The 27,851-nt window shown below is 39.1% G+C and overlaps 1 protein-coding gene across 6 annotated transcripts in view; it reads right to left on the bottom strand.

The window, feature by feature from the left end:
• Window positions 1–27,851, bottom strand: part of tim (timeless) — a 161,118-nt gene that overhangs the window by 100,414 nt on the left and 32,853 nt on the right. For 4 of the 6 annotated variants that reach the window (XM_072300706.1, XM_072300702.1, XM_072300693.1 and 1 more), the window contains 2 exons: window positions 18,728–18,858; window positions 14,841–14,935 (listed from right to left, as the gene is read on the bottom strand). In XM_072300706.1, coding sequence (XP_072156807.1) covers window positions 14,841–14,935; window positions 18,728–18,830 — 198 coding nt within the window. In that variant the 5' untranslated portion in view covers window positions 18,831–18,858. Of the gene's footprint in view, window positions 1–14,840; window positions 14,936–18,727; window positions 18,859–21,929; window positions 22,060–27,851 lie in introns of those variants that run through there. The other 2 variants (XM_072300699.1, XM_072300710.1) reach the window with 2 other exon arrangements.

Genomic DNA, 27,851 nt, shown 5'->3' with positions numbered 1-27,851 from the left:
GTTTTACTTAACAAATTATTTCAATTATCACATGTGTTCATACTTCTCCTTTTCGGCCGAGGACTAATGTTCGTCAAATTTAAGTCGTCACAGAACAAGGTTTTTGAAGTGAAAGCAGACAGAGTTTTGCAGGCACTAAGATTGGCGTGCCCGAGTTCATTCCCCAAAGGAAAAAAAATTTGCGGAGCGGGAGATCTTAGAGTATGCAAAAATCCTGTCTCAGAGAGATATAGACGATTTGGAAATATATTCTGAAACTCCTACAGAGTGGGAGTACGCCAAAAACGGAAAAATAAAAAATATTTCCAAAGGCAATCAACTAGCAGTATCAAGGGAGTTAGAGAAAAGAGGAGTCAAATATACCTATGCTACACTAGATGACGCAAGAGAATACTTGAGCAAACTAGAGGGCGAACGAATTTCACAGTTGGAAAAGAAATCGAAAGAAAAGGAGGAGCCATACCTACGTCCCATTTTATTATCAGTAAATGAGACCGACTTTGCGCCTGGTGCGGGCACGTCCAGCACACCAAGTGGTGACAGATCTGAGTGTCCGTTAAAAGGGTGGCAAAACTTTACGCATGAACAAGAGAAATTAATACACTTAGAAGATTCTGTTATCCAGGGAGTACATAGTGCAAGCTCTCTGTCAGGGACGCTGACGCAAGGGGATTTAGATAAATTTTTCGGGAAAAATAATAGTATTCATTTATACGAGAACGTGTACGAAGACATAAAAATGACACACGAGGGCAGGAATTAAGTTGCAATCCCCTCCATCCAAAAGAAACGATTGGACGACCCTCCAAAAAAATTCACGGGCAACGATGATCAGAGCATTTATACATTTTTAGAAGACTATGAGCGATATATGATTGGTTTTCCTGACGATAGAAAAAAATTACATCTAAGGGCATTTTTAGACGAGAGAGCAAAGATTTATTTCGATAATGAAAGGGAAACTTTTGAGGCACTTGAGACATTTGAGGAATATAAAGAGGAATTAAAAAAGGAATTCGGTGCGGAAGACCGGGATTGGGGAGCTTTCATTGATAGGGTTCAAAGAGAAAATGAAAATCCACTAGACTACTTCGAAGCAAAGCGGACATTGGCGAGAACTTTAGATGTTTATTCTTCACAAAAAGCGACAAATAAACTCATAATAAAAGGACTGAAAAGTAATTATAAAAATGCGGTGCTAATGCAAGACAATTCTACGTACCAACAGCTTAGGGAAAATTTAAAAAAGGCCATTGAGTTAATTGAGGGAGATAGGAAATGGAGAAATAAAGAAGGATATAATGAGAAAAAAGGAGTGAGATTTGACGGAGCGGTTGCAGCGGTACAAAACGAAGGTAACCACAGCGGGAATACATCAAAGTTGGAAAATAGAGTGAGAGATTTAGAAGGGAATCTAGCAATGTTATCGTCTGAAGTGGATTTAGGATTTGCACAGACAGAACGACTGGAGATTAAAATGGAGAAACTGCAACGATCAATAAATGAGGTCGCGAGTAGTTTCCAAAATTTCGCTCAAAATGTAAGTTCTTCGCAATTTCCTCCTCAAGGGTCTTATCAGTTTCCAACTAGCTACAGACCAAGACCGAGATGTGATCATTGTGGGAAAAATGGCCACGATCATGACTCCTGCTGGATTTTGCATCCTCAACTCCGTCCAATGAGAAGAAATGAATTTAATACATCAAGTAATAACCAAAAAAACTAGAGGGGCCCCGGGCCGGGAGACTTTCTAGGCCGGGAAGAGTCGAGTCTTAACAGAATTGAAATGATAGAATCAAAGACGCAAAAAAGGCGTAATGTGGTGAGCAAAGAAAAGATTTCAATGTTCGTGGACTATACGGGAATAGGCTTAAAAGGAGACCTAGGTGAAGTTTTAGGTCGCGAAAAATTCGTTATTGATTGTAAATGGGATAGTGGTTTTGAATTTCAGGATTTGGTGGAAAAAATTCGTGAGGAAGAACAACATGATGGTCTAGGTAACGTGATTATAATTATGGGAGGAAGCAATAACGTAAAAGATGCCTATCATGAATTACCCAAGAATATCGATTTATCATATTTAGAAGAGTTAGCAAATAAAAAATTGGTAATTGTAACTGGAGTTCCACAACAAGAGCGAGAAAATGAGGCAGATATTAAGTTTGTAAATAAATATTTTGAAAGTGCGGTGTTAAATTGTAAGAAAATTCGGTTTCTGCCATTAGATGCAATAGGTCCTCAGGAATGGATTCCAGGAAAATCTCCGAAAGGTAAAAGACTATCTGATTCTGGCGGGTACAAGTTGGCAAACATGCTTAAAGGAATTATTGATAAATACTATGGTGATGTAGTAGGTTGCGTTGTAGAGGATGATAAGTTACATTCTATTAATAAAATAGACCAACGAGAAGTTAAAAATGACAATAGATTATCGGTGGTAGGGTATTGCAATGGTTACGAAGCAACTCTGCAATTCGATACTGGGGCGGACGTCTGTGTTGCAACGGCAAATTTCGTGAGTTCTAAGGAAATAGATGTGAAAGATAGAAAAAGTTTAAAAAATGCAGACGGTTCGCCCCTGGAAGTTTTGGGAGCGGCGGAAGTAAATTTGCAACTAAAAGATGGGACAAAGTTTCGGGAAAAAATGCAAATAATTGCGAGCAATAGACAAAAGGTTTTATTGAGTCTGTCATTTATGAGGTTTCATGGGTTAAAAAATTTACTCCCCGCTGATGTTTTAAATAAATTGATAATAGGAGAGAAGAATTATCAGGAGGAACCAGTACCAGATTATTCACGGTGGCCAGGTGACAAGCGCGACTTGTTCAAGGAACAATTGATCGAGGAAGGTTACGAGGCGGAGGTAAATCTAATTGAAAGGTTGGGAAAAGAGTCATATGAGGAAGAATTTTCAATTTTGCAGTTTCCAGCGGCAAGAAAGAGCAATGTCACTGTCTGGGACCATGACGAAGCATCAGCGGCGTTCGCGAGAACATATCAGTGTTTTGCCGTTCACGACGAGTGTAACAGTGACCTTGCTGACCTAGAGAGAGAAAAAATAAGTGAAAACAAAACTGCCGCTGACGTGCAAGAGAACGCGAAGAGAATAGCCGAACTAGGTGTAAATATTAATCCGGTACTGCCCGAGATGAGTAAGCGAGAATTAGAGGCCGTAATACTCGAGTTTCAAGATATGTTTCTAGAAGACGAAAGTGACTTTAGAGCCGGCCAAGTCCGCATGGAACCAACGGAATATACTTTTGTGAATTCTGACCCGGTTTATGTACCTATGCGGCGTTTTCATAGTGAGGATAGGAAATTTATAGCCCAAGAAACAGACAAAATGAAAAAATGGGGAGTAATTAGAGATTCAAGATCGGCATATTCCAGTCCAGTGGTAATAGCAAAAAAAAAAGGAAAGCCTAGGTTATGCAACGATTTTTCCATGTTAAATGAGAGAATTAAGACAGAACGTTATCCACTACCACGAATCGCAGACATTTTAAACATAGTGCGAGCGAAGAAATGGTTTGTTAAATTAGATTTTTTCCGTGCATTTTGGCAAATGGGTTTAAAAGAAGGACAGTCCCGGGAGGCTACCACTTTCTCCACCCCAGATGGCCACTATGAATACTCAGTTTTAGGATTCGGAATTAAAGTTCATCCCGGAATTTTTCAGAGAAACGTTGATAAGACATTAGCTGAACTGAGGTTTAAAATGGTCATTGCTTATATCGACGATTTGGTACTTTACGCAGAAACATTGGAAGAGTTGATAGAAAATTTAAAAATAGTGTTGACACGCCTAAGAGAAGCGGGATATATTTTAAGTCCAATAAAAAGCTACTTTGGGTACGAGGAAATTTCCATTTTTGGATTTGAAAAGGGCCCTTACAGATTAAAAAATGAAAAGAAGCGAATTGAGGCTATTATTACATTACCACCGATAAAAACAAAAAAGCAATGTAAAGGGCTTCTGGGTTTGTTGAATTTCTAAGAGCTTTTATTCCAAACTTGGCAACCTTGACGCGACCGCTGGTCGATGCTTGTAAAGAAAAACAATTCAAATGGACTTACGAGTGTGCTGAAAAATTTGAAGAAATTAAGAAAATTCTTACATCTGACCCTGTTTTAATTTCATTCGACGAAAGTAAAAAACTATTTTTTGTAACAGACACCTCAATTATAGGGGTCTTGGGGGCTCTGTTACACATTAATGACAATGGGTTCTTTCAAGTAATTTCATACGCTTCTAAGCTATTGTCTCCTTCGGAGCGGGTATGGGGCAGTACAGATATTGAATTGAAAGCAGTGGTGTTTTCTCTGCATTACTTCCATGAGTATTGTTATCAACACCCAGTGATAGTTATCTCAGATAACATTGCTCTTAAATTTTACTCTAAGGTCCGGAATGCGAATCCGCGATTAAACAAGCTTGCTTTAGAACTTGCTCAATATGATATAAAAGTGCAGTTTATAAAAGGGAAAATGAATACTTTGGCTGATTTTCTCTCCCGAAATATCGCAGGAATGGACGAACCCGGGGTGCCGAAAATAGAGGATGATGACGATGAGACGGCAATTCAGGAAATTGTGGAGGGTAGATTTAGTAAATTACGAGAAGAACAGGAGAAAGACGCCTTTTGTGGTGATTTAATCAAGGCTTTAAAAGACGACATTTCTATCTCTGAGAAAACTCGAAGAGCGTCACGACAGTATACGTTGAAAGACAGGGTCCTGATGAAAAAGAATTTTAAAAATAATGTGGTGGGCTTTTTAACTGTGTTGCCATATTCGCTCATTCCAGTTCTTTTAGAGGAGTATCATGATAAAAATGGTCACTTTGGAAAAAACAAATTAGCATTAAAGGTAAAAGAAAAGTTTTATTTCGAAAATTTAGATAAAATTTGTGCTATGTATGTGCAACAATGTGATAAGTGCCAAAGGAACAAAGGAACTTCAGGGAAAAAAATTGGTGATATGACTCCTTTGCTGATTCCCTCACAACCGTTGGAAATTCTGGTGTTGGATACATCAGGAAGTTATTGCAGGTCAATGACATGCAGCGGTACAAAACGAAGGTAACCACAGCGGGAATACATCAAAGTTGGAAAATAGAGTGAGAGATTTAGAAGGGAATCTAGCAATGTTATCGTCTGAAGTGGATTTAGGATTTGCACAGACAGAACGACTGGAGATTAAAATGGAGAAACTGCAACGATCAATAAATGAGGTCGCGAGTAGTTTCCAAAATTTCGCTCAAAATGTAAGTTCTTCGCAATTTCCTCCTCAAGGGTCTTATCAGTTTCCAACTAGCTACAGACCAAGACCGAGATGTGATCATTGTGGGAAAAATGGCCACGATCATGACTCCTGCTGGATTTTGCATCCTCAACTCCGTCCAATGAGAAGAAATGAATTTAATACATCAAGTAATAACCAAAAAAACTAGAGGGGCCCCGGGCCGGGAGACTTTCTAGGCCGGGAAGAGTCGAGTCTTAACAGAATTGAAATGATAGAATCAAAGACGCAAAAAAGGCGTAATGTGGTGAGCAAAGAAAAGATTTCAATGTTCGTGGACTATACGGGAATAGGCTTAAAAGGAGACCTAGGTGAAGTTTTAGGTCGCGAAAAATTCGTTATTGATTGTAAATGGGATAGTGGTTTTGAATTTCAGGATTTGGTGGAAAAAATTCGTGAGGAAGAACAACATGATGGTCTAGGTAACGTGATTATAATTATGGGAGGAAGCAATAACGTAAAAGATGCCTATCATGAATTACCCAAGAATATCGATTTATCATATTTAGAAGAGTTAGCAAATAAAAAATTGGTAATTGTAACTGGAGTTCCACAACAAGAGCGAGAAAATGAGGCAGATATTAAGTTTGTAAATAAATATTTTGAAAGTGCGGTGTTAAATTGTAAGAAAATTCGGTTTCTGCCATTAGATGCAATAGGTCCTCAGGAATGGATTCCAGGAAAATCTCCGAAAGGTAAAAGACTATCTGATTCTGGCGGGTACAAGTTGGCAAACATGCTTAAAGGAATTATTGATAAATACTATGGTGATGTAGTAGGTTGCGTTGTAGAGGATGATAAGTTACATTCTATTAATAAAATAGACCAACGAGAAGTTAAAAATGACAATAGATTATCGGTGGTAGGGTATTGCAATGGTTACGAAGCAACTCTGCAATTCGATACTGGGGCGGACGTCTGTGTTGCAACGGCAAATTTCGTGAGTTCTAAGGAAATAGATGTGAAAGATAGAAAAAGTTTAAAAAATGCAGACGGTTCGCCCCTGGAAGTTTTGGGAGCGGCGGAAGTAAATTTGCAACTAAAAGATGGGACAAAGTTTCGGGAAAAAATGCAAATAATTGCGAGCAATAGACAAAAGGTTTTATTGAGTCTGTCATTTATGAGGTTTCATGGGTTAAAAAATTTACTCCCCGCTGATGTTTTAAATAAATTGATAATAGGAGAGAAGAATTATCAGGAGGAACCAGTACCAGATTATTCACGGTGGCCAGGTGACAAGCGCGACTTGTTCAAGGAACAATTGATCGAGGAAGGTTACGAGGCGGAGGTAAATCTAATTGAAAGGTTGGGAAAAGAGTCATATGAGGAAGAATTTTCAATTTTGCAGTTTCCAGCGGCAAGAAAGAGCAATGTCACTGTCTGGGACCATGACGAAGCATCAGCGGCGTTCGCGAGAACATATCAGTGTTTTGCCGTTCACGACGAGTGTAACAGTGACCTTGCTGACCTAGAGAGAGAAAAAATAAGTGAAAACAAAACTGCCGCTGACGTGCAAGAGAACGCGAAGAGAATAGCCGAACTAGGTGTAAATATTAATCCGGTACTGCCCGAGATGAGTAAGCGAGAATTAGAGGCCGTAATACTCGAGTTTCAAGATATGTTTCTAGAAGACGAAAGTGACTTTAGAGCCGGCCAAGTCCGCATGGAACCAACGGAATATACTTTTGTGAATTCTGACCCGGTTTATGTACCTATGCGGCGTTTTCATAGTGAGGATAGGAAATTTATAGCCCAAGAAACAGACAAAATGAAAAAATGGGGAGTAATTAGAGATTCAAGATCGGCATATTCCAGTCCAGTGGTAATAGCAAAAAAAAAAGGAAAGCCTAGGTTATGCAACGATTTTTCCATGTTAAATGAGAGAATTAAGACAGAACGTTATCCACTACCACGAATCGCAGACATTTTAAACATAGTGCGAGCGAAGAAATGGTTTGTTAAATTAGATTTTTTCCGTGCATTTTGGCAAATGGGTTTAAAAGAAGGACAGTCCCGGGAGGCTACCACTTTCTCCACCCCAGATGGCCACTATGAATACTCAGTTTTAGGATTCGGAATTAAAGTTCATCCCGGAATTTTTCAGAGAAACGTTGATAAGACATTAGCTGAACTGAGGTTTAAAATGGTCATTGCTTATATCGACGATTTGGTACTTTACGCAGAAACATTGGAAGAGTTGATAGAAAATTTAAAAATAGTGTTGACACGCCTAAGAGAAGCGGGATATATTTTAAGTCCAATAAAAAGCTACTTTGGGTACGAGGAAATTTCCATTTTTGGATTTGAAAAGGGCCCTTACAGATTAAAAAATGAAAAGAAGCGAATTGAGGCTATTATTACATTACCACCGATAAAAACAAAAAAGCAATGTAAAGGGCTTCTGGGTTTGTTGAATTTCTAAGAGCTTTTATTCCAAACTTGGCAACCTTGACGCGACCGCTGGTCGATGCTTGTAAAGAAAAACAATTCAAATGGACTTACGAGTGTGCTGAAAAATTTGAAGAAATTAAGAAAATTCTTACATCTGACCCTGTTTTAATTTCATTCGACGAAAGTAAAAAACTATTTTTTGTAACAGACACCTCAATTATAGGGGTCTTGGGGGCTCTGTTACACATTAATGACAATGGGTTCTTTCAAGTAATTTCATACGCTTCTAAGCTATTGTCTCCTTCGGAGCGGGTATGGGGCAGTACAGATATTGAATTGAAAGCAGTGGTGTTTTCTCTGCATTACTTCCATGAGTATTGTTATCAACACCCAGTGATAGTTATCTCAGATAACATTGCTCTTAAATTTTACTCTAAGGTCCGGAATGCGAATCCGCGATTAAACAAGCTTGCTTTAGAACTTGCTCAATATGATATAAAAGTGCAGTTTATAAAAGGGAAAATGAATACTTTGGCTGATTTTCTCTCCCGAAATATCGCAGGAATGGACGAACCCGGGGTGCCGAAAATAGAGGATGATGACGATGAGACGGCAATTCAGGAAATTGTGGAGGGTAGATTTAGTAAATTACGAGAAGAACAGGAGAAAGACGCCTTTTGTGGTGATTTAATCAAGGCTTTAAAAGACGACATTTCTATCTCTGAGAAAACTCGAAGAGCGTCACGACAGTATACGTTGAAAGACAGGGTCCTGATGAAAAAGAATTTTAAAAATAATGTGGTGGGCTTTTTAACTGTGTTGCCATATTCGCTCATTCCAGTTCTTTTAGAGGAGTATCATGATAAAAATGGTCACTTTGGAAAAAACAAATTAGCATTAAAGGTAAAAGAAAAGTTTTATTTCGAAAATTTAGATAAAATTTGTGCTATGTATGTGCAACAATGTGATAAGTGCCAAAGGAACAAAGGAACTTCAGGGAAAAAAATTGGTGATATGACTCCTTTGCTGATTCCCTCACAACCGTTGGAAATTCTGGTGTTGGATACATCAGGAAGTTATTGCAGGTCAATGACGAATAAATACCATATAGTGAGTCTAGTCGATCAATTTAGTCGCTATATGTTCAGTATGCCGGTATACGCAGCAGATGCTAAATGTATTGCAGATGTAATTTTTAATTTTATTTGCAGGTTCACTTTTCCTAGAGAAATAAGGACAGATTTGGGTCCAGGTATGCGTAGCAACATAATGAAAGAATTATCAGAAAAATTGGACATGAAACTTAGATTTTCAGTGGCTCATAATCATCAGAGTAACGGGTTGGTGGAAAGAAGTTTCAGAACTTTAGTCCAAATGGTAAATTGTTACACTGAGGGTAGCAACCCGCGTGATTGGTGCAAGCTAATAGCTCCGTTAGGTATGTTTTGCTTATAATTCAACAATACACATGGGTCTAGGAGTCTTGTCACTAGAGGCGCTAACTGGTATCAAAAGTAGCCTAAATTTGGATTTGGTATTAATTCCGGTGGAAGTAAATAAGACGACTGTACAGGAGCACATCAGAGCTCTGGAGGAAGCGAGATCATTAATGAAAAATCATTTGGAGAGGTCGCAAGAAAAATCCATTCGAAATTTTGCTGAGCGGCATAGGACAGTTGTGTATGAGCCGGGGCAAGCCGTATTAATTTATGACCCGAACCGTAAAGTAGGAGTAACAGAAAAAATGCGGAAGAAATTTGAGAAAACGGGTTATATAATCAAAAAAGTAAACGATCATGGGTTGTATGAAGTAGAAACTGATAGCCGAATAGAAACCTTTCATATCAGCAGATTACGCAGGTATTATAGTTCCGCTCATGAAGAAATCGGCACAGCTGAAATTTTGGAACTAAACTATGTGGTATAAAAAAAAAAAAAAAAAAAAAAAAAGAGAAAAAGAGAAAAAAAAAAGAGAGAGAAGGGTGTACCCTTAATAATGTAATTTACAGGAGAACTAAGCACAGAAATTGGTTGAGCATTATATTTCCTTACGATGGTTTCAGTTCCCTGACGCTAATCCTTTATTTTTTGTTTCAGTAGCGGAATTCAATTATTTTCTTTAGCGGTCTTCATTGCCACGTGGAGTCATGCATTTTCAGCACGAGTGGAGGAAATGACAGCAGGGATAATATTTCAGAAAATTGGGCCAGTAGGTACTGTATTCATCGGCTTCATATTCGGTCAGCTTAAAGTACAATATCTCGCAATTAAGGGCACAGGATGTGCAGTTGGAAAGCGAGTTCCTCCATTTGCAATCATTTATCGCTAACGTGGCTAAACTGTCAAAAAATAAAACAACATTGCTTGCGGAAGTGAGAGATTTACATGGTGAGCTGACCGAATATGTGACTGAGATGGAAGCGGTATTGGACCTGGTCCCCCAAGAAAGGAAACCACGCTCTCTGTGCGACGGGTTCGGCAGACTCGTCTCGAGCTTGACGGGGTTAATGGATGACGAGGACAGAACCACGGTGCAAGGGAGCCTCGGGGATCTTCAAGGCAGAGTAGACGAGCTGGAGGCTGAAATAACACCTCACAAGGCAATTATCCAAGGGATGCTCAACGGGACGATGCAGAACGCGAAAATTCTTAATGCATTAACACGAGAGATGGTAACTAATGGTAACGCTATTGGAGATCTGAGGAGCGCAGTTGACCTCGAGGCAAAACTGCGTGAGATAAGCTTCTGGGTTGCGAAACTGCGGTTCGAGAGATCGCAGCTACGACTTGGGCTCGAGGGTGCTCTGGAAGGAACATTGAGAGGAGAATTATTTCCTCCTCAATATTTATTCAACGTCCTGAGACGCATTGAAGTAGGGTTAGCCGAACAGTACAGGCTTGTAACCGAAGTTACGGCTAAAAAACTAAAAGTTTTTTATGATTTAGGGAAGGTGAGTTTAAGTAAAATTAGGGAAGAACTAGTAATCACCATTGATTTTCCTCTGAGAAGGGTAGGAATGGAGTTCGCGTTATGGAAATTAATAGCAATACCGGTTTTTCATCCGGCGTTGCAGTCATTTGTCCAACTTGACGTGAAGGATTATTTAATAATGTCATCAGACTTCAAATGGTTTGCAGCCCTTAGTTCACAAACAGTGGACGAATGTAAAAAATCAGTCAATATCACTGTTTGCCCAGCAAAAGTGCCATTATCCATGGAAACTGTCAATGCATGTGAATTCGAGTTGTTTTCAAGTAAGAAGTCTTCTAATTGTGAGAAAAGAATACTTTCAAACAAACCCGATGGGTATTTTCTACGGTTGGGGAACAAATGGGTTTTCTCCGTAATTAACTCGACGAAATTAAGCATAAATTGCGGGCAGCGGCATGAGTTTCGAGTTGTCACCGGAGCCGGCGTGCTCCGTGGACTGCAGCACTGCGATATTGGAACGACAAAGCAGTTGATGTTCGGAGGAGTCGAGCTGACGTCAGAGATGGTCGGGGAGTGGGAGGACTCAGTGATTCCCACTATCGATGGCGTCGCGGGTCTGACGGTAAATGAGGAGCAGGCCCTCGAGGAAGAGAAGGAGAGGGGGGACCTGGCTGAGAATGTGCGGCAGTTCGCGGCGCAGTCTGCCGACCGAGCTATGCTCAGCGCGCTTCTTTCAACTTTATCCGAAAGGCGAAGGAGTAGGCCATGGGTTTCTCCACAAATTCATTTATATGGCCTTTCGACATTGGTCCTTTTTCTGGCCTTGTTGGGAGTGTTAGTGGGGTGGCGGCTGCTTCAGGCCTCCGTGGCTTCGATAGCGAGTCCCATTCAAGCGAGGCGATCCAACGCCTGAGGTCAAGTGAGAGGGGCGTTGTTTTTGTTTTTTTTCAAAGAATTTCCCAATTTTGTTGGGCAACTGGTTTTTTTTTTTCACCTTTTTACCACGTAAAAAGGCGGACAGTCTTTGTGGGTTTCGTCTGATACGAAATTCTCTGGTGGATGGCGTCGAGTTCGACCCCCTCCCCTCTGTCCTAAGAGTCATGAGACTGAGGGGATAACGAATTAATAGAGAGTATATAACAATTATTGATTAATTAATAAGATTTTAGTGATTTTCAGAAAAACGATGTTTCGATTAATGTATAAAATTATTAAAAGAATACCATAATTAAAATCCCACGATATTATAATAACTTGATGATTGAAAATGTTCCATTCTACTAATAACTTAATATTTCATTGGTTTGATATTGTATATTGTAAATTATAAAAAAGAAAATATATTAATATAAAAAAAAAACTTGGAAAAAGGAAAAAAGTTGAAAAAAAATATATATAAATTTAAAGGGCAAAGGCCTAAGAAGAAAATTCAAGAGTAACAATTCTTTTGGGAGTTTGTTTTCTAGTTCATATTAATGTTTAAAAAAAAAAAAACAGTAGTTCGTTTTTCCCTTTTGGTAATGATAATAAGAAGTTGTTTTTCTTTTACTTTCTTGTAGATACCTATATTATAGTCATTTTTTCAAAGTTCTTGAGCAAAATTTTATATTTGGCCACCGGTAATTTTGCGGAATTTTAAGTCATTAACTTTTTGTTTGTAATTATTAGGGTTCAATCAAGATGTGAGAGTTGTTTTAATTGTATCTTTTCTTTACATATATACTAATTCCCGGTTATTTTATTACTGTGTTTCTATGTCGCCTGGCGGTCTTGTTTCTCCAGTTGGCTAACCTGTAGACGGAGCGGTGACGTGGCAAGAATCGGGGGAGTCTCCAAGAGGAAGTGCTCGACGGTGTGTCCTGCGTTTTCCACGGTCTTCATCCACCTTGGACCTTGGGTGGTGATAGGAAGCCTCTGGTGCGACGAAAGTTGTGGCCGGCTACGTATCATGGTTGATGTAGGCCGCAGTGTTGCTGCTATGGTTCATGTCGTCGCTTTAAACATTGGCACGTACGTCATCCCTGGCGGACTTGACCGTCCGCCCTCAGCACTCCAGCACTCTGGACCAGCTAATGTTTTCCTGGATCAAACTCATGTCTCACGTCTCGGTGCAGGAGTTTTTCGCTTGGGTTCATGAAGGCGTCGGCAACCGGATCAACTTCATTGGTTTCAAGGCCACGGAGATTACTTCCCCCGAGTATGCGCTACATGGTCGACGACGAAGGGACACGGTGCTCTGTTCTTTTCCCGTTGACGGAGGGGACTCACTAGACCACGGGTCTTTTCCGCGGCTATTCATGGATACAGCCTGGCTCGTCGCTTTGGACAAACAGAAACCGAACGGCGGTGATCGGCACTCCTCTGCAGGACTCTCGGACGATTCCTGCGGCTACACGAGGATGGGACGCAGGGAAGCACACTGGACAAACAGGATTCGGACGGCAGCATCGACAGTTTTATTGTACATTTTTAATGATTGGTAAATTTTTCAGGGAAGGGAGAAGACTGATTTCAGCCAGGTGGTCCTCGAGACGCTTATCCCTGATTGGGTTGATTCTGTCGCTGGAGTTTGTCTCATCTACGCAAAAATCGAGTCATAAGAATGAGATCAGAGCATTTTTTGTTTTTGTAGCGAGGGGGGATGTTGTGGGACCAGACCTTGCAGGTTTGGTGTCCACATTCAGCTCCGTAGATGAGGCATGCTTCGCGGCATGGCTCTTCGTGAGAAATCGCGGAGGTCCAGGGTCAGTCCTATCGGACGGAGTTTCTCGAGGCGCATTTGTTTATGTCCGCGCAGAGAGCTTCCGTTTTTCGGAAGTTCAAGCATTGGCATAAAAGGATGTGATATCCACGTGGGCGAGATCAGTCATCTAGGAAAGATTTTAGAGCTAGATCCGGTCGGCCCCTGTGAGTGTTGCTATTCATTAGAGATTTATATAGAGATTTAGATACATATGTATTCATTGTGCTATTTCCATATTTGGTTGTGTTCTTCATTTACGCCAGCATTCCCCCCACAACAATACGTTGTCTCTTAACAAACATCGATGGACACCGAGAGTTGATAGCGATTTGACTGCCGTAGTACATCACTTCCATTGGTTCCCCGCCATTTGAGTCCTTAAACTTTTTAAAAGCGAGTTTGTTCGTTTTTCAAAATTATGGTTGTAAAAAACGCAATACACCACCATGCAATGTACTCATCTAGTATTTTCAGAATATTGAATAAAAAACACAAAGTTTAGTGACCCATTGCGATTAATTTCACTGCAAATGATAAAGACATGTAAAAATAATTTCTTTGGGTATTTATCATCCGCCCTGTCTGGTCCTATGGATGCCAGATCTGGAGTACTGCAATTCCCACCAATATTGAAATCATTCAAGCCCTTTAAAATGTACAACTTCAGAAAACATGTAAAGAAACCCGCTATGAGCAAAATCAAGACATATGTAGAGATCTTGGGATCAAGATTAATAGAGATTATATACGTATGTAAGCTGTCCTCAAGATATGAGGATCACCTGCATCAACATTAAAATCTAATCGCTGTGTCACTGCTTGATAACACTAACGAATTTCGCAGACTTAAAAGAATCGAACAATGGGAATTAACTTCTCCAAGATTAGACCTATACCCTTAAGAGAAATACAATTATAGTTAAAATCAACCGTATGAAGAAAGTTTAGAACTTTACTGTGTATTTGTTAATACACCCATTTTCTGAGTATAAACTAATTTGCCCTCCCTCTCTTTACATTTAAACTCGTGAAGTATTACTGTTATACTTTTTTACTTTGTATAAAAAGCTCCTGTACTGATTACATTGAATAATATATAAAAAAAAAAAAAGTATTTATCAAGACATAAACTAAAATTCTTTACTAAAAATTATTCCTCTGTTCAGTGCTCAGTGTATAATTTAGGTAGTTAACCCCGAACCAGATTGATATCCACAATCAGTATGACAATGCAGATTTCTTTTTTCAGTTTTCATTTTTTAAGTTTTTCAAATTTTAAAGTCTTTATCATCAAGCTCCTTCACTTTTTTATGGTTCCGCTAATCTAACGAAATTCTCTGATATGTCAAGGTTTTCTAGGCCTATAGACACACTAAGAGGGGCGTCTAGAGGAGGACAGAGAAGGCCATTAATGCATCAAGCTTTTTCACAGTTAGAAACGAAAAAAAAAAATACACCATTACCACCATTTACCTTTTTGATAGCTTGGGCATGTCCAATAGATCTCCGAAAACTACGAGACGTCCTATCTTCCATGCAAAGATTACGGTAAATCAGGTGCAAATTTTCTATAAAAAAACAAGAAACATTAATTAAAAATTAAGTAAATTATCAGACACTATTTGAAGGACCATACAAAAAAAACGGCACTTGTCACAAACTGCTACTTTTCAGGAAAGACAAAAAACCGGGTGGAATTTACAAAAAGCACTGCTATTTAATAATAAAAATAATCTACATGTTCGATACAATTAGTAACAAGGCCCCATAAGAACTTTTGAGATACCACGATATGAACGCCGAAAAAAAATAGCGAGAAAAGGGGAAAAGTGCCCTCTTTCAACTTGGTCACTTTTTACTCAGTTCTTGTTAGTATTAAGACAGCAGTACCAAAAAATATCCCATGGTACGAAGTTTCACAAAAATCGAACTAACAGAAGCTGAGATAGCATTTTAGGACACGTTTGCCATCTTCAGTAGAAAAACAGATAGTATTTATTTAATAATATTGAAGCGCTGATTCAAAAGTGCATTACTTCAAAAGAGAAATAGATAGTATTTTTTTTATTTAATAATATTGGAGTGCTGAATCTAAAGTGTCGCAGTTACTAAAGGTAAATATAGAAAGTAGAAGAATTTAATTAATAAAAAAGTCGAAATTCCAAGTTTCACGAGCATCAATGGAACAGGAGCTCGAGTTTACATCTGCTGAGAAGCATCTATCTATACTGTGAGCTCCAAGACCTCCCAAATTTGCATAACTGGTAACGATTAGTTCCAGCGTTCTACCAGGCCAATTTTTATGATTTTTGCAGCTGTCGACGGGCAATTGTCTCTTGATGAGCCCGCTTTACTTAGATTTTCAAAATATGACCCAGGTTTTTTTGTATTACGTGGTAAAGTTGCGAATTCTCCCATTTAAACGATGTAAATTTTTATTTTTTGTCATGGTTCGTTTGAGCGTTCTGCTGGACCGATTTCCATGATTTTTGTCATCATCAGGTGATGGTCTCTAAATGCGCCCACTCTAAACAGATCCCAGGACCCAGGTTTTTTGACAATCACGTTATAAAAGTGAGCAAATTTACAGAATGCTCCGCAACTGCTGCCGCTATGCGCAGAAGGTTGCACAAAGGCTGAGTAGCCTGTGCATTTGCTCTAATGTATGAACGCAAGATTCGCCCGTTACGAATTATGTAGGACAGTGGCCGAGTCGTCTAAGCCGTCAGACGCTCCCGCATAAAGTCTTGGGTCGTGGGTTCGATCCCTGACACGCTGTCCTTTTAATCAAGACCTGATTCTCTTCTCTCGTTGTTTTACTGCAATGGTTCATGAATCGACCATAGATAAATGCATACTTTTGATTTCAGATTTTTTTTGCTGTATTTAACTCAAACAAACATCGTTTCTTCTAAAAAGCAATATATACCTCATATCGTATTTTTTTTATGGAAAAAGTGTCAACGTTGGCAAGAAGCTAAAATAAGGGCCGCGAGGCGGCCCCTTGATGGCACGAAGCGCCTTCAGAGGGCTGGTCCGCGTAGCGATCAGGAGGTGTACCCCCTAGTACCTAACTAATCAGATATACTCTAATAGAGTACTTTTAAGTTTTGAAGGAATAAAGAAGTTGTTCGAGAACGGACAATGTTGGCCTTCCCTCCAATCATGAAACAAACTTTACTCAGTTGTTGTACTATTGCCCCCATGCTTATGAAAAATCTTAGCTCCGTAAGGATTGTTGACCTTTTTGTCACCACAAACCCACGAATGCAGCATCTGCGTTCACAGGGAGACCGTATCCTTCCGCAACACTTCCACCACCATTTAATCACTTAAATTCTGAGTTATTCACATTTGTAACTCTTTATGTTAAGGAAGATCTGAACTAAAACTTCAGATACTGTACTACAGAGTGCGCTTTGATTTATTTGCACGACAACTAGTATCAGTTGTGGGGCATGAACAGAGACAAGATACCCTCCACTAGTATCTTGGCCATGGTGGAAGCTTTTACTTTCGGGACTTCAGCACTCTACTGTTGACTTACCTACATGGTTGATGTTCAACAACGTGTTGGCAGTTTCGTTTTGCAAACAAGCCGAAAATGGAAAGTTGTTTGGCTCATGACGTCATCCGAAGCTCATCATCGACCATGTAGGTAAGTCAACAGCCGAAACTAGGGTGATGACTGTTGCTCCCTAATAATTGTCCATAAGGAATTGTTGAAACCCCGAAAGTAAAAGCTTCCACCTGTCGCTAGGAGGCTAGTGGAGGGTCTCTTGTCTCTGGGCATGAATCTAGCCTGTTAATGAAAGGGTTAAAGGGTAGGGAGCAAAGCAGCAAAGTTCTCATTTTTTTACAATTTTCAGTGATACTTACCTGGATCTTAGTGTACGTTTTCCTGTAACAGGTATTGAAGTATAAAGACTTTCAATTTTTTAGCGCCCCTCCACATTTTTGGGGGGTCTTAAAAACTTGGGAAAAGAGGGGCTCAAATATTTTTCTTTGTTTTTTTTTCAAACCAACTTTCAAATGATGACAATACTAGAAACATTCAACCATTTATAAGATTATCTTAGATGAATTTTAATCATGCAATCAAACTTCTCCAGTGTTAGTTATTGTGCCAGATCATAATTTTCTCTGTATAAATTTACCTAAGTTGGCACTAATGTAAATTTAACTCTCCTCACCGGGCATCACTGTTTTGCTCACACCTGATTGGTTGGTGCCCAACCTTCTTATTTTTTCCCCTCTCTTTTTCCTTCCCTTACTGTTGAGATAGACAAGATGGAGTGCTTTTGTATCGTTTTTTCTTCATGTTCGTCATTCGTATTGAATTCCGAATAAAGCTATGGAAATCTCAAAGAAAAATGTCTTTTTCTTAGGCTCTGCTATCATCCAGAATTATTTCAACTGCACTGTGATAAAAAAATACGTGCATGATAGATACCTAAGCTCATGGATTGCCGCATTCGCTACTATAAATAATATAAACTTCGAAGGATTCAGACTTTCAGCGATTCTACCTTTTTCCATTTCAGTCGAGAGGTTGCCAGATTAAGCGATAAATGTGAATATTTCACATGGATTTGAATTGGGAAAAGTGCTAAAAAAGCAACTTATCTGGCAACAATAGAGTCCGGGAGGGACGAGAGACTGCCTTCCTGGGAAAACCCATGATTTAGCCGGAAATGTCATTAAAACAACTGATTCCGTTTAAGCATCAATTGTATACTAGGGGAAAGCCATTGTAAAATGATAATTGTAAATGGATACAGGTGCTACAGAAAGAGAAAAAGGAAAGGGAAAGGAAATGAAATGAGGATATGATTATAGTAATATGTAATCAGAGAGAATAAAACAAAAACATCAGAGAAATTCTCCAAAGGAAAAAAAGAGATTAATTTATAACACCATTATCAAAAGCATTCTGACCTATGGCAGTGAGGTATGGCGCTTGAAAGATCATTCTCAAAAGATTATTAAGGCAACCGAGATGGATTTCTGGCGCAGATCAGCGAGAATCTCGAAAAGAGATGATGTAAGGATCAAAAGAGTGCTTGCGGTAATGGATGCCAAGCAGGATATTGTGCATGAAATTAGGACCAAACAGATTGCCCTGTATCGTCATGTTCAACGAATGGCAGATGACAGATTGCCTGAGAAGGTACTAGATTGGGTTGATCCTGGGAGGAGACGTGGGGGACGTCCAGCAAAATTGTGGATAGGAGGCATTCAAGATGAAATTACGAGATGTAATTTACCAGATGACCTCCGGGTCGATCGACAAGAATGGCATTTAGGTGTTGCAGAGCACCTGGGCACTTTGTAAAAGCGACATTTATGTATGTACTTACCGAGACATGTTTCCCCAACCACGTATGAGTCTCCTATTTGAGTTCCAAGTGCCGCTATGACAGACTGGAGATGTACTTGAGAATTCACCACAACCCACTCCATTTCTGGAGTCTAAAGATCTTCTGTAGTGCTGCAAAAAATAGGAAAAGGATTATAAAATACGGTTTCAGAACTTACTCCAATAGCATAAACAGCGTTAAAAATAAGAGATGAAATCGGCAAGGTTGGAACTGCTTTACTGGAGGAAAATTATCAAGTTTCCATCCCCTTTGGACTCTGCTCACGAGTATTAGAGTCTGTTCAACTTTAAAAAGTAGTTTACACAAGTGATATATCCAGAGAAAACAGATAGAACATGAAACATAACATGGACAGAAACATGAAATTTCATTTCATGAAGTTTCGTGAAATTTCATTACATGGAATTTCGTGAAATTTCATTTCACCAAGTATCATCGAATTTCATTTCATCAACTTTCATGGAATTTTCCAATCTGGATGTAGCATAGTCTAGGGTGGTTGAATCCCGACGATTTTTCAAAATCCGATACGACACAATGAGTGTTTTGTGTACCAGGGTGGAGTATGTAGGGAGTGCGTTACTAGAGATAAACATACAAACAAATTTTTTAGGCTTCGCCAGTAGCCTTTATTTTTGGTTTCTTAGCTACAAATGCCTACATTTGTGGTTTACTTGTACATTTATTTTTAGAATATACAAATTGCTTGAAAAATTTCGAAAATTTGACACAATATAGTTTATTTGGCCCAGGGTATGTAAAACGTAGGTATGCTCTTGTCGACCTCTTTGGCTGAAACTCAGCTTTCGCCACCAGGGCCGTAGCGTGAGATTTGAATTTCAACATTTTCCTAGCCTTGACCGGAAATAAATGTGACCGTCTACTGTTGTTAAAAATTGTCAAATTTAAGGGAAGAAGATTTGATAAGATTGGAAATTCATATGTTTTTGTGAGGTGGCTTTTTGTTCATTTTTATTAATAGCAGAGATGGTCATATTTGTTTTTGGCCAAGACTGCAAAGTTGTTAAAAATTCAAATCTCGCGCCACGACTCCCGCAGAGGAAACAAAAATCTGCGCTCTAGTTGAAAGTGTTGGGAAGGGCATACCTACGTATTTGGCCTACCTACTTTCACTTCAAAAAAAAATTAAGCTCTTCTGAAAACTCCGAAAAGACGCAACATCATCACTTCAGGCGTCAAAAATTTGATTTATCTCAATATTTCAATATCATCATAATTCCCTACTGAAAAAATGCAGGGGGTTTTTTAGGTGGTACCGGTGTAATTTTTAACACTGAGTCCTAAGATGACATGAGTTTTTCCCCAATGGTCATCAATTTTTCGTAAAATAAGGATATTCTTCAAAAACGAGATTTTTCCAAGAAAATTCAATTCTTTAGGAAATTGTTGCATAGTATAGACTAACCAAGGTCTTTTCTGGATTCAGCAGTCCAAAATACATCTGAAATTATGTGTACACACTATGCCTGAAAAATTCTCCTCACTGTGTCTGGTGACAAGGTTGTCCCGATCAAATGGTTTAATCCACCTCTAATTCCCGTGTACAGCTATTTCGTTTGTTTTGCACCTAAAAGGACAAACGACTCAGCTTCTTTCTGAGTCCAACGCGGCCGCACCCTCTTACTTTTTGCTGATGAAGCCAAAAATGGCCTTTAATTTTTCCTTTCACCTGACATTTTTCTAAAAAAAAAAGAAGGAAAAAAAAAAAACTATTTTTACAAGCCAAAGTACGTGTGTTTTTGGAAATTTCAATTTTCTGGTGAACTGGCGAATGATGAAAAGATACTAGGTCCATTTCTAGCTTCAGCAGTAAAAAGTAAAAAGGAATAATTCCGCGAGACATCTGAATGAAATAATTTACATGTATGTTCAGATGAGAAAGAAATGGACTAGTTTTATATGGGGGTAAGAGGGCTGATTATGTCATCCAGGACAAAAAACATAGTTTTGAGATAGAAACGGCAGAATATTTTGGGTATGTGATACACGTTATCAATGTACCTAATTCTGGCGGCTGAGGGTAAAAATGGCCTTAGTTTTATCACTCGCCAATTCACAGTCGAGATTCAACCATCCTAGTGTAGGCAAGAATGATAAATTGAGGGGAGAGGGGTAAGTAAGGGGGAGTGTTGCTGGTCTTTTCTTGAATTTTTTCGACGGACAGTGAGTAATGTTCAGAGATGAGCTACAAGACAAGGAGAGTACGGGGCCAAAATTCAAATTTTAATGATCGTGTCAGAGAGCTGAATATTAAAATCAATACGCTAAAAAAAGATACTTAGACAAAGAGAAAATGCAGCGATCCTATTAGTGGATGTGCGAGGTTGTTACAGACCAAGAGGGAAAATGAAGGACTAACTAAGCGACCTCTCATGGGTTTGCCATTAGTTAGTGTAAGTGGCATTAGTGTTCCTTTGTCTGGTACAACACCTGCTTTCACTGACAGGATCGCTCCATTTTCCCTTCATTTCGTTTGCCTATAGGGTAATTCTCTGCTATTTCTACTATTTCAGCCCGAAATTTTCGGAAGATGAATTCTCAACGACGCCTTGGCAGATATGTTCTTCTAAAAGTTCACGTAATTTGGCACTCGGAATCAATAATGGTCTCCACAAGAAACAGAGTTTCAGTCTTTCGCCGGGCAGGCAGAAATTATGAACCCGGATGAAATCTCAACTCAGTCCTCTAATTTTTTGTCTTTTTTTATTATAATAGTCCTCTTGAATTTTTTCACACTCCAAGAAAATGTGTTGCAAATGCAATGAATTTTCACAAAAAAGCCCTCGAATTATCAGGAAAGAAATTATTTCTAAAAACGGGCAGATTTTGGGAAGAAAAACTGAAATATATCAAAATTTCTTCCTGCCAATTTCTACATTTCCCTGGTGGATTTTTGTACAGAATACGTTCAATTTCTTTAGGTGTTAAATCGATATAAGTTGTAAAAATTCGATTTGGTGCTAGAGGAACTCATGTTTCTTTCAAAATTAAGACATACCAAAATTACGACTGAGTTGAGAAGAAATGGGTGAAATTAGAGAGATAGTAGTCCAGCCAATTTAGCTCTAAATAAGGGTCATCTGGGAAAATCCATAAATAGAAGGTTTTTTTGCGGAAACATGTTGCATTAGGCTACCAGAACAACATATCAAAAGTTTACCGAAATCGGCTGTCCGCTAAGGCCGCCATCTTGAAAAAAGGGGGGGCGGGGGTCCAAAATACGCCGCCGGCGACCGGTTTTTAGCTTATATCTTGAAAAATATCAATCCTACGGACAAATGTCAAAGAACCTGTAAAAAAGATCATAAAATTTCCTATCAGAAACACTATACATTCATCAAATTGCGACTTCTGGTTCGTGAGATATGGCGGTAGTTTCCTACGGCTAGGAAAGTCAAATCTTGCGAGAAATCGCGTTTTTTCAACAAAATCTGTGATTATCTTAAAAACGGCGAGTCTGAGGCAAAAAAGTGTTCTCACCGGAATGAAAGAGCATAACATTTCCATGCTAAGAATGCTTATGAATACACTAGGGGGTCCGTCCCCGGAGCGCTATGCGGTCCTAACCAACGGCAGCTACTACGCGGTGAGGCTCGGCTTGGCCGCGCCATGAATTGTAGCGGTCCGAGATGAAACAGCTTCACCTTTTTGGTAGATTTACCGCGAAGGTAAGTTACATTATCCATTTAAATATGTACTCATTTCCTTTCATCATGACCCCCCCTCCCCTTTAGGTCATTCTTGTTGTATAGTTAATACCTAACTGTCAAAGTCAACGGTCACGATTGAAAGAGAGTCCCTTTATACCCAGAGTTAAGACAACTCACTTTTGGTTGGGCTGAAAGTAGCCTAAAAAAAATCCAATTCTGATTGGTTCTCGCTAATGGAGGCCGAAACGAGTGCACCAAGATGGCGGTACCTCGAATGTGAACAAGAATAATGAAAATATTACCTAATTGTGGTTTATCAAGAGTTAATTGTTATTTCCATCGGTCTAAAATGAAAATAGATTAAGAAATTATTCACAAACCAATCTAATATTCGTTTTAATTGATCAATTTGTTGATGTTGTTGTTTTTGTGTGACAGACATCGCAGGATTCCTGATCCTTATACCTCAATATCGTTCGTTTGGGTGCACTCGTTTCGGCCTCCATGGCCAGCCAAGGCCGGCTGCCAGTCAGCTGATAATCGAGTTGTCTTAACTCTGGGTATAAAGGGACTCTAGATTGAAGATAATGTTATAATGTTATGCTCCCTTATTCAAATCCAATTTGTCAAACAACAAATCTTCTGTTTTCGAAGTAACTAAAAGGAAATGAATTAATACAAAATATAGAAAGAGGGAGACAAGCATTTCTTAGTTCATTACCTTGGGGTGATTCGATGGACGCCATATTTTGTGAAAGAACGGCATGCGATGTATCGCATCAATTGGTTCCATTTCTTCAGCTACACGTCATTTTTCTCCAAATTTGAGATCGCAATTCTGTTGCCAGGAGACTAACGGGAATAATAGACGTGGTTTTTTCAGAGAGAAAACATCGCATTCTATACTGATATGGAAACTGCACTCGAATGCGATATTTTCTCTCTAAAAAAACCACGCCTTTATTACGTTGAATTTCTTTGTTAAAATTGGTCAGCGAGTGCTTTAGTCTCCTAACAACAGAATTGCAATCTCAAAATTGGAGAAAAATGACGAGTAGCTGAATGAATGGAACCAATTGATGCGATATATCGCATTCCATTCTGACACGAAATATGGCGTCCATCGAATCACCTAAAGCGGCGGTTGTTAGTTTAAATTCATCCTCTGCTTCCTCCTCGATCAGTGTTTCTGCTTGATTGCTGCATCCCAAGCCGGAACAGTGTAGACAAATGTCACTGCATGGTAGACCACCTCTCTTACAAGAGCAGCGGTTACTACAGCCTTTCGAACATGTGCATGAGATGATTTGTAAAAGATCTTGGGAGGGCAGGCGGGTTGAGCATAGGTACAGGGAGAAGCCCGAGTTCCGAAGATTTCTACCCCCATTCCTTGGGATTCAGTTTTCTTCCTCTCCAGAGTTGGACTTGATAATATACACGTAAGAAGTGTTGTTTGCACGCATCGAAAGTTGGAGGCAACGTTTGCAGTTTCACCTCTTTTTTTGGCCTTGCCAAAGCACGATTAAAACATTGCAATCTGCATTTTGTTCAAAGCAGTAACTGAGTATTTAGCACCGTACAGCAAAAGATCGAATTGCTCACCCGCTTGACAAAGCTCATCTTGAGTGCAGTCTGTTTCATCAAATTTCTCAGCAATACGAGAGACTTCGCCACATTTTTCTAACAATTTAATAAATTTGTCTTTGCTCTTGCTACGAAATGCTGAAGTGGTATCACATCCACTGACGGCATGGCTTAACAGAATACTGTTCTTAAAATTTGCATTCGATGTTCGCAATTGATTTGAGCTAAAAAGAGGGTTATACAAAATCGGCGATTTTGCCCCCCTCTTGGATTTTGCCCGGAGTTGGATATGTTGTTCCCTATCACATGACACGTCTTTTTCCGGCGTTGGCAAGTTCACCCGAAATTTTTCCCGCGCGCTACAGCGTTGCCAAGTTGAAAACAGGCAAATTCCGTAAGTGGCAAAATTCCGTAAAATTGAGCTATGAAAATGCGGTTTTAACGAAAATTCTCTAAAAATTGCGCACTTTTAGGAAATGACCATGTTTTTAATGTCGCACTAATTTTAACATGCATTGTTGCCAATTTTTCGATTTTTTAATTCGACAAGTTTTACAAATCCGCAAATACCCTTAAAAGCTATCTTCAAATTTGAATAAAAAGTTGTCTAATTGATAGTTCGTTCGATTCCGCATCCATCGATATATTATAGCTCGCAGGGAAACTTTTGGTTCGCGAGATATCATCATTTTTGTAAACAGCTTTATGGAGCGACGACGCTTTTTGAGTCCGGGCGGATAGAAATTTTAGCCTCCAAAAACACAGGGTAGCATTAATTCCATGGTTTCTTATTTAATTTTTAGCGCTGAATCCGAATTTGCCCATTTCATAACAAAATTGTCACCAAGAAGTTGCCAAATTTGGCAAAAATGGCTTAAAATCGGCTTTTTTGGCGGATTATGGCCAGTGACTTGCCAGGAGTTGATCAGACGACAAAATTGGTTATTTACACAGTTAAAACTCGTTGAACGTTCCACAAGCTGAGTCAAATTCTTTCTGCTCGCGGCAAAATTAAACGCGCGACAAGCAGCAAACTGAAAAAAAGACACCAAAATCGGCGCTTTCTGCGGTTTTTGTCCTAAGTTTCTTGTTTTCCGACTGAATGAACATTTCTTGGAAAATCTGAAATACACAGAGTGTAACGACAAACTATTGTATTGTTAGGCCTTGTCTCGACGGCGCAACTGTTGAGGGAAATTGGCGCAACTGTTGAAGGAAGTGTCTCAAAAATGTTTCACTTATAAGTGAAACTTTCAAGGTCAGAAATCTGGAACCTCAACAGTTGTTTACCTTCGATGTTTTGAATTGATAAACGCTGGTTACACGTGAAGCGGGAGTGTATTACGGGTGTTTTATTTCGGAGCGGTTATTATTTAGAAATATTTGTACACATTTCAGTATCAATTTTATATTTTCGTTTGTAGCATATCACTACAGCAGGAAAATAAAATTTTATCGAATATATTTTCTTTTTATCCATATCTGAGTAATGTTATTGTTTTTTGTTTTATACCTGGTCGACATAACGCAAAATATTCACCTCCCGTTCATAATTATCAGTTCAATTATCTCAATTGACATCGTTTAACCTAGAAAAATTAATATTGTTCAAATATTCCCGCCTCAAAGTTCCAGGAACACATGCGTGCGCGTCGAGACAGGGAATTTCGGTTGGTGCAACAAACTCGCTACAGTTGCACCTAATTCCCTCAACAGTTGCGCCGTCGAGACAAGGCCTCACATACATAGATAGGAGCTGCTTTCACAGCGGTCTCTCGCGCCCCGCAACGCCTAACCGCCATAGTTCCTTGTCCTCCCACAGGTCCTCAGTAATTTGGAGCGCCTTTGTTTCTTTTTAAGCCCCTTATTGCCCTTTCCTGGGCGTCTTCTTCACTTTGGTATTTTACTTTTTTCTATTAAACTCCATTTTCTCAGAATTATAAAATAAAATTGTATACTGAATATAGGGCAATGAATAATAATGGTCAAATACCGCCAAAATTCAACGATTGTACGTAATTTTGGCAATATTGCAATGCGTCTTGTCTTGTTTTAATGAAGTCAGTCTGAGGAGTACATTTTATTCATTAATTTTTAGCAGAAAGTTTTCCATTACTGTTTCAAAATGTGATTTATTGACACGATTCGACAAAACTCACTGTTTTATGAATTTTTCCTCCCTGGAATAAATACCCTAGTTATTAGTACATATCTAAGTTGAAAATTAAATTATTCTACAAAAGTGTATTATTTTGCACGAGAGATACATTTAAATAATTTAAAAATAAGACGTGAACAAAGAATATAGGACAAATATCGAAAAAACCAGCGAAAATCCAAGTATTTAGTTAAAGCTTGGCAACATCGGAATATGTTCGATTTTATTTTATTGTTCATTTTTATTAAATTCTGCTCATGTTGTTCATTAGTTTAGTCAAGAAACATTCTCTTAATAGGAAAACAAGAAACTTAGGACAAAAACCGCAGAAAGCGCCGATTTTGGTCTTTTTTTCAGTTTGCTGCTTGTCGCGCGTTTAATTTTGCCGCGAGCAGAAAGAATTTGACTCAGCTTGTGGAACGTTCAACGAGTTTTAACTGTGTAAATAACCAATTCTGTCGTCTGATCAACTCCTGGCAAGTCACTGGCCATAATCCGCCAAAAAAGCCGATTTTAAGCCATTTTTGCCAAATTTGGCAACTTCTTGGTGACAGTTTTGTTATGAAATGGGCAAATTCGGATTCAGCGCTAAAAATTAAATAAGAAACCATGGAATTAATGCTACCCTGTGTTTTTGGAGGCTAAAATTTCTATCCGCCCGGACTCAAAAAGCGTCGTCGCTCCATAAAGCTGTTTACAAAAATGATGATATCTCGCGAACCAAAAGTTTCCCTGCGAGCTATAATATATCGATGGATGCGGAATCGAACGAACTATCAATTAGACAACTTTTTATTCAAATTTGAAGATAGCTTTTAAGGGTATTTGCGGATTTGTAAAACTTGTCGAATTGAAAAATCGAAAAATTGGCAACAATGCATGTTAAAATTAGTGCGACATTAAAAACATGGTCATTTCCTAAAAGTGCGCAATTTTTAGAGAGTTTTCGTTGAAACCGCAACTTCATAACTCAATTTTACGGAATTTTGCCACTTACGGAATTTGCCTGTTTTCAACTTGGCAACGCTGTAGCGCGCGGGAAAAATTTCGGGTGAACTTGCCAACGCCGGAAAAAGACGTGTCATGTGATAGGGAACAACATATCCAACTCCGGGCAAAATCCAAGAAGGGGGCAAAATCGCCGATTTTGTATAACCCTCTTTCAGCTGCATTTTTGCCCTTACCTGGTTTGAGTAATAGGACGTCCCTTGATGCAGGCGTCAAAGCTATCATTAGACCAAGAAGATCGATGTCTTCACCAACGATAACAACTTGTTTCTTCGTTCCTCTTGGCAGACTGATAGCTTCATTTACGATAAGAGTATCCGCATCGTCCTCTGCTTGAGATACTTTAACTTGACTCCCTGTAGTAAAGTGGTTCGATAGCAAGCAAATCAAACGCGCCTCATTCTTTTCATTAGATAGAAGCAAGTCCTGGGCCACGGATAGAGGAGTGTAGGTACACTCAGAAAAAATTAAGGCAGGACATTTCTTAAGGCTATAACGTCGTCACCTTTCAACGGTTTTAGTAGAATCTGTTACGCTTTTTGTTCGTATCCATTAAAAACAATTGAACCTTCGACCCTCATGCTTTTCAACACATAGGTAGCTTCCACCGCTTAAGGTAAAAAACGAAGAAATGCTTGTCTCCCTCTTTCTATATTTTGTATTAATTCATTTCCTTTTAGTT

Source organism: Bemisia tabaci, chromosome 1 (assembly GCF_918797505.1).
Source record: "Bemisia tabaci chromosome 1, PGI_BMITA_v3".
Classification (NCBI taxonomy): domain Eukaryota; kingdom Metazoa; phylum Arthropoda; class Insecta; order Hemiptera; family Aleyrodidae; genus Bemisia; species Bemisia tabaci.
The sequence above is the reverse complement of the archived record's forward strand: the minus strand, read 5'-3'. Positions and strand labels throughout refer to the sequence as shown.